The 7703-nt window shown below is 30.1% G+C and overlaps 2 protein-coding genes across 2 annotated transcripts in view; one reads left to right on the top strand and one right to left on the bottom strand.

The window, feature by feature from the left end:
- Positions 1 to 1127, top strand: part of LOC102680272 (trypsin-4-like) — a 9287-nt gene extending 8160 nt beyond the window's left edge. Inside the window, exon 7 of the mRNA XM_031514060.1 lies at positions 882 to 1127. Within this exon, the coding sequence (XP_031369920.1) occupies positions 882 to 1037 (156 nt within the window). The 3' untranslated portion in view covers positions 1038 to 1127. The remainder of the gene's footprint in view (positions 1 to 881) is intronic.
- Positions 1128 to 1934: 807 nt separating this feature from the next.
- LOC102680408 (trypsin-7-like) lies at positions 1935 to 6341 on the bottom strand (the record flags this gene model as incomplete). The annotated part of the gene is made up of 5 exons (XM_006623299.2): positions 1935 to 3056; positions 4345 to 4608; positions 5163 to 5304; positions 5407 to 5495; positions 6183 to 6341. Coding segments are annotated over 5 exons (801 nt in total), but the record flags the coding sequence as incomplete, so codon positions are not given.
- Positions 6342 to 7703: the final 1362 nt, after the last annotated feature.

The raw sequence follows: 7703 nt of genomic DNA, 5'->3' as shown, positions 1-7703 counted from the left end.
ATTCCATATCCTTTTCTTCTTTCTTTTTCTTTTTTTTTTTTTTTTCATTTCTCTCTCTCCCTTTCTCTCGTTTCTCTCTTTCTTCCTACGATAACACTTCACTAAACGTACAATTTGATCAAGATTGTATAATTTGTCTTGATAGATAGACACGGGGCAATTTTTGAAACATTTGATTTTTTTGAACGCGAACACGGTTTAAACGGAGCAAACTAATTGGACTTTTTGATTCGTTTTTCGATGACTGTTTTTTCGTTCGTTTCGTGTTTCAGGTTATTGACGAATGCTGTATAGACGGATGGTAATGACAGATTTTCCAATTCGAAACGATTCAGTATCACTTTATAAGAGTTAAAGAGCAATTGTTTTATTTTCATTTTTTGCCAATTTTTTCTTGTCGTACTATAAACTATTCTTATGTTTATCTTCAATTTTATCACTACATTTAACATTTGTCCATCGATAGAATAATTACCGATTAATTGAATTCTATAAATATATATATATGCACATAATATAAAATTCTATTATTCCAGTATTATAATTTCCATTATATTATCAACATTTTTTATCTTATGATATTTTTATTGCATTCTCCATAAAAAAATCTTTCCTCTATAAAAAATAAAAATCTCAATAATCCGATAAACATTTCCGATAATACATACAAGTTTCATTTTAATTCACACAGAATGTTTCCTCATAATATATCCAATCCAATAATTAGTTCGTGCTCTATGAATATTTGAATCGTCGATCGTATCAACGAAACTCAGAGGTGGATAAAGTCATGAAAGTGTACGGATGGAAGCGTAGAATGAGAAAGAGATAGGGCAGAGTACAAGTAATCACTGAAACTGTCAACCCTTGTCTGCTTGCAGGGTGATCCAGGTGCTCCGCTGATGGAAGGGCAGACTCTGATTGGCGTTCTATCCTATGGATTAGGGTGTAAAACTATGATACATCCGGGCGTATACACTCGTGTCAGCAGTTACCTAGCGTGGATCTCGGCAAATTCCGGTATCCACTATATATAAGATGATATTCGCGAAACTAGCAATGTCAACATTGCTTTATCAGAAACACGTGGCATGATCAAAGCCTCTTATAGTTTTAAAGGTATGCCGGGCGAGGGGTGTGAGATGAAATTTTTCCACCTCGTCATTGTAAATCTGTAAAATTGAGATTGACTACACTCTTTTTCCTTAACTGCAATATCATCACCATACATTTGCATTATGGAGTCAGAAAATATCTGAGGAAAATAGTGATTAAAAATAGTATTTTTTTTTTTTAATAATAATTTTAATATTAAAAATGAAGAAATAAAAATTATTCTATTTGCATTGTATCATCAGTGTGAGAAGAAGAATTTATTAAATATTTTTTATTATCCAAATAATGTGGATACAATTGAATTCCCATTATTATCCCTCAAAATTTCAATTGTCAAACTTTTTCTGGCACCATTGTATTAGATTTAAAAATTGTTCATACTTTTTGCTATTTGCAATGAAAAAGTGAATTTTTTTCAATTATTCTGATAAAATAAACAAGAAAAAATGCCAATTGAATTTTGGAATAAAAATTAACTTTACTTTTGATCTCAGATACATAAATGTCAAAGCGTTGTCACTTTATAAATGTTACAAAAGAATTTCATGAAAATATATAACTACATTTGTAACTACATTTCGTTTCCTCTTTCTTCATGAACGATTCTTTTCCTATCCCCATTTTATACAAATGTACGGTTTCATTTTATTGAACGGAAGTTTTCGAAGTTGCCAGTAAAAGGGGAAATTTTGAGAAATTTCTGCATCTTTCATTGCATTTTCGTTTCATTGAGCCCGTGAATATATCTGCACGCTTGTTGCAATAGAAGAGGAATAATTTCGTTCGAATTTTAAGCGAAATGTGGTATCTACTTCTTTTTTTTATTTTTTTTTTTTTTTTCAAAAGCGCGATAAATTCCCGACATCTGTTACACGAGCTATTTATAAATCGCGAATTAAAGCTGGGAAATATCTATCGATCGTCGAGCAAACTAATTAGCGGTTTTCATCGAATACCTTGTAACGAACACCAAAGTTCCATAAAACGGAGAAATGGTCCAGCTGTTCGTTGTTTTCACGTTCTAACAACTCGTTCATTAACAAACTGATAGTATTTTCATGCTGAAAGCATGACCAAAATAAGGGATACTTTCAATGAGAGACAACCGATTCAATTATAGATCAATATATATGTTCTTCAGATTATTTTTTAAATAAAAATAAAAAATTTAAAAGTTATTTTTTGCAGACATTGCTTTGATAATTTTTACTCTAAATGTAACGTTAATGTTAACGATGAAAATAAGTTGCTCTTGAAAGTCTTATTTTCAAATATACGAGATATAAAAGAATCATTATTGATATGTATTTTATTCTCTGTCTCGAGTTCAAAATTCTTCTCAAGATCTTTCTTTCTCGAAAGAGAATTTCAAACGAAAATTTCGAAGAACAGGATTATAACAGGATTATTTTCTCGAAAAACTCATACAAATCAAGTCGTATTGACGATTATATGTAAAAAATTGAAGGAAGAGTTTAAATAATTGATATTTATGATTCGTGCTTGGCAATTGACCGAGTGAAAAGATCATTTACCGTCGAGTAATTTGAGATATAATTACGGTGGAAAAATATAATATAATATTTCAATATGTCGAGGTCACATCATACCGCCATAGCGAAAAACCAACCACGATCCCAGGGGGTTTTTCGTGAAACCCGAGCAACTCTCTTCGCAAACAAAGAAGATGACGAGAGTAAAGTAACGAGGCGAAATGTTTGCAGGAAAAATTTCCGAGTTCGTAGCTGGTTCAATAACGTTTCGTGCTCGCGCATAGGATAAACACAAAACGCTCACAGACCAGTTTTCTCAGTAATCCAACTTCGGAGAACTGTCACACGCGTGTAAACGCCTGGATAAGATGGCCGCGCGCAACCGAACCCCCACGAAACAATTCCGATCAGTTTGTCGTGTTGCACCAATGGGCCGCCGCTATCCCCCTGTGGAAATAATACGATTTCATTCGAGAAGCAAACGATAATTATTTAATTATCTATTTTTTAAGCGGAGGAAAAAGTGATATCCAGTTTTATCTTTCTGTTTAAAATTGTAATTTACACTGATGATTTACGAAAAGATATCTCTGATCTTGATGATTCATTAATATGATATCGATATTATCATTTTGAGTTGTAAAAATTTTATTATCGTTGTTATTAATAAAAATTCATTTCTTATCATTCAATTATTAATAGTTTAAATTAGATTAAGTCAGATAATGATTAGTTTTAATCAGATTTATTGCTATTAAAAATTGATAGTTTCATGGATTAAGAAAAAATTAGTCCAAATTTAATGTATATTTAAATCAGATAATAGTTAAATGAGTTTTTATTTAATTTCGATTTTAGAAATTAATGAATTTAATGAATTAATATAAATTAATTAGTATGGAACAAAAGTTTATTTAATTTATTTAGTTTCATGGTTTGTATTATCTAATTTAATCTATCTAAATTGTTTTTGTTAATAACTTTTTAATAAACAACGAGCTAATAAAATCTTCACAATATCATTTAATATGTTGATTTTGACAACATATTAAAAAATCATCGGAATTGGTGATATCTTTTTGTAAATATTTATATCTTTATATTAATTATTTTCTGATTTTAAGATTATTATAGAATTTTTTTATTATTTCTAAAATTTTATACAAGTGGAATATTCAAATGATAAAATATCAAGATTGACGTTAATCTAATTGCTCTCGTTTTAATGATCTCTTCGTTATTTCAGTTCGTTCAATTATCTTTATCAAGGTCGATTAAAATAGAACGACCAAGCATCTATATGAGATTCTACATGCTTAATCATACACTCCTTGAGTTTCTAATAAAATCTTGCTTCTTCTTATTTTTATATTAAAAAATATAAATTCGAATTAAAATTAAATGTTAAATTAAGCTGTAAAATTTAAAATTATACATTATATAAAAAATTAATCGAAAAAAATTTACTGAATAATAAAAAGTTCGATATATGATAATAAAGATAATATTATTACATATCGAACTTTAATTTTATAATTATCATTTACCTTTTTGTATTGATTTTTTCTTTATCTATTTATTTATTTATCTTTATTATCTATTTACCTCATTTTGGATCGATCGACCAAATTTCTTATCTAATTTTATCGAAAATCCAGAAACAAAACAATCTAATGGTAATATTAAAAAGAAATTAATGTCCCACGTGCCGAGAGATGATTAACGACACGATTACCTGACACGCATCCTTGCCACCGACATTCACGTAACCGGCACAAATCATTCTCGATGTGATCCTTCTGTTCATGTACAATCGAGAACATTGGACGTTAGAAACGAGTGGTACTTGGACTTTGCGTAATTTCGTCGACAGTGGACCGTTGCTTCTCAAAGCTCCCCAACCTGTAACCATCGCCTTGCTACCAGCCATGTAATGATCGGCTAACGGCGCCAATAGAATTGGTTCCACTCGCGAATTGTACACCAATGGCTTTCTTAACTGAAATTGTAGTTGGTTGGTTTATTAAGTGTCGAAAAAGAGATCGATGGAAGCCTAATTTTGTCATATCTTTTAATCACTTTAAATTTATTTCGTTGATAAAATTATTTTTCACAATTAATTGATATTCTCAGTGTTGCTACTTCACCTAAAGTAGTAGTATACACTGTGTATTTTTTGATTTTTGATAAAGTAGCTATAAAAATTATTTTTTTTATATCAAATTCTATACTTTATTTTTATATCATTTTTGTAATCATGTAAGAATATTCTTAAGTGACACGAATAATTCAATCAAATTGAATGTGTTATGATAAATTTAACGATGTACAAATACTTTTTGTAACTATATATAAAAAAGAAGATGAGAATATTTTAAAAATAATATAAGTATTGAAAAATTATTAAAAGAAAATAAAAGATACGAAAAAATAGAAATTACAAAAACAACATTTTAAAAAATGCAATTTCATGATCTATCTTTCCATCAAAATCGATGAAATAAACGCGAAAATAAAAAAAATGAAAGATACATTCAGACAAATAATACTCACTTTAATCAAAGCAATGTCAAAATCCGCGCTTCTTCTCTCATACCTCTCATGAATGATAATTTCTGCCGCGTTGATCACTGTGGCATTGGTGTCGGTGAGGTCGGAAGTACCTACCTTGATCGAAATGGATCGAACAAAGAAGCTGAAATCATCGAAGGAATGCTCATTAACGAGGATCTTGTGCTAGTACTATGACGAGATCGATAGTGCTTGTTAACGAAATTGAGAACAAAAGAGTGCGTACCTCTGGACACAGTGTGCAGCTGTGACGACCCATAGCTCGCTAATGATAGAGCCACCGCATACGTGACGATTGTGAAATCGAAGGGATACCTATAAATTTTAGCAAGCGTGTATCAATTTTGCGGATGATCGATCTGGAAATGGCTGTGAAATTCACGATGGAGAAATATGTACGAAGAACTCTGATAATATTAATTTTTTCCAATCCTCTGACCAGGAAATTATATCTGTATTTACATTTACATTTACAAACTTTGAAAATTCATCACATATGTATACTTATATTTTTATTCTTTTGTGTAAATATTTATAAATATGCGCGATCATATTTCCTGTTAATATTGTCTTCTTTACTATAGATTACCATTATTAGATTAATATGAGTGCACATGTGTAGATAAGGATCGTTTAATTTGATATATTAAAATTTATTCTTTATTTTCACCATCCTAACTGGAATACTCTGTATATAAAATTTAATTTCTCAAGTAATGTGATTAGAAAAAGGAAAAAATGTGCAGAAAATGTGTTGAAGAGAGAAATTTAAGATGGATTTGGGATAATGCGAAAAAGAAACGAGAGAAAGAGATTGATAGATCTTTTTCTTTGGCCAAGGAACGTAAACTGAACGGAAACTTTGGTCGATCGTTGTACACGAGAGTACATCGGTTTTTAATGACTTGTTTTGGCGCAAGCCGCGAAAGAAACGTTTCTGCTCGACAGATTTTCACCAATTAATCTTGGCCAATTGTGAAAACGATCATTTAGAATACTTACCTGGTACGGATGTTCATCGATACTCGCTGGCTGCCCTCCAACAATACGACCCTCATCAACTGGAAGAAAACCAATAGTTGAATTTGCGTTTCCACCTGTATGCTCGTTGAAAAAATTATTAATTAAAGTGTGACTTCGTTCGATGAATTTCGACGGAATTTAAGAACCTTTGTTTTAAATCGAGAACTTATCGAACAATCGAGGAAGAGAAAATTGCACTCTGATGAAAATATCCAATACTTGATTTGGCTTTAACGAGTCAAAAATTGAGCGAACGAGAATTCAGAAAGCAATATTTTAGCGGAAAAATATTAACAGAGTAAAATTATTTTATTTATCATATGTTATCACAAAGTACGATTAAAAAAAAAAAGAATAAATAAAAAGAGATTTAAAGATAAATATTATATTAATATATTATCACGTTGCAATATTTAAAATAATTTATTAATTTTTTCATTCAAAATATTATTTTACTTAAAAATATATTTATATTAAAAATATATTATTTGCTTAGAAGAAAACTATATAATTCATATTAGCATCAACAAATTTACAAATTATTTAAAATATCGAAAAAATTACGGATATACTTCTGTTGTACCTCTTTTCACTCTAACTTGTTTTCTAAGTACGAGCAAAAAGAGCATGAACACGCGACAAGTTAAAATTTAATAATATTTTCCGCCTCAAATATTTCAAGCGTTCAAAGTGTTCTCGTTGAATTATTTCGCTGTACGGAGACCAATGAGCGAGTACGTACGATCCGTGGTGAAAAAAATTTGCGAGAACACGAGTGGAACGAGCTGCAACAACAGTAACGGCGTATACATGGCGGAAACTTGGCTAAAGAACTACCTGGCCGCCATCAGGCTCGCCCTTCTTTTATTTCGATATTTGGGTTAATTGTCGTTCGTATCAATTTAACCGAACACGAGAAAAATTTCCGAAAGTCTCGGATTGTCGACCTAGATTCCCCATCGATTACACAAAAGCGGCAAGACTAAAATAAAAATTCAACGCCATTAACATCATTCGTTTCGATACGAACCAATTAAGCGAAATTTCTTAATGGTTCCTTCGAGATCTTTGCAAGAAACGTATGTCCCATCGAGAAAAAACGAAAAGGTTTCACGATATTTTAACAGATTAATTGATTATGTTGTAAAATTAATAATTTTTGTAACGAAGTATGGTGATTTTGTTTCACTTTACCATGGCCTCTTTGTTAATCGAAAAAGACGTAAGCTGAGATTAATCTATTTTTTTTATAAAACGATATTAATATCGAAACATTATCGTTCAATAGATTTGGAAAATAAAGATTGGTATTATAAATAATTTTAAAAATATAATTTTAAATAATTCTCGAAACAAATCTTTTAACCATGAGTTGATAATTGATAATTGATAATAAACATACTGATTTATCGAGATACGTTTCTAAATCTTAAACATTTTAAAATTAGGTTACAAAGTTCTAAGAAATATTTAATTGTACATGCTATTATCATGCTAAAA

The sequence above is a fragment of the Apis dorsata genome, unplaced genomic scaffold (assembly GCF_000469605.1).
Source record: "Apis dorsata unplaced genomic scaffold, Apis dorsata 1.3 scaffold_880, whole genome shotgun sequence".
NCBI lineage: Eukaryota > Metazoa > Arthropoda > Insecta > Hymenoptera > Apidae > Apis > Apis dorsata.
Note: the sequence above shows the minus strand (reverse complement) of the source record. Positions and strands in the feature narration are given on the sequence as shown.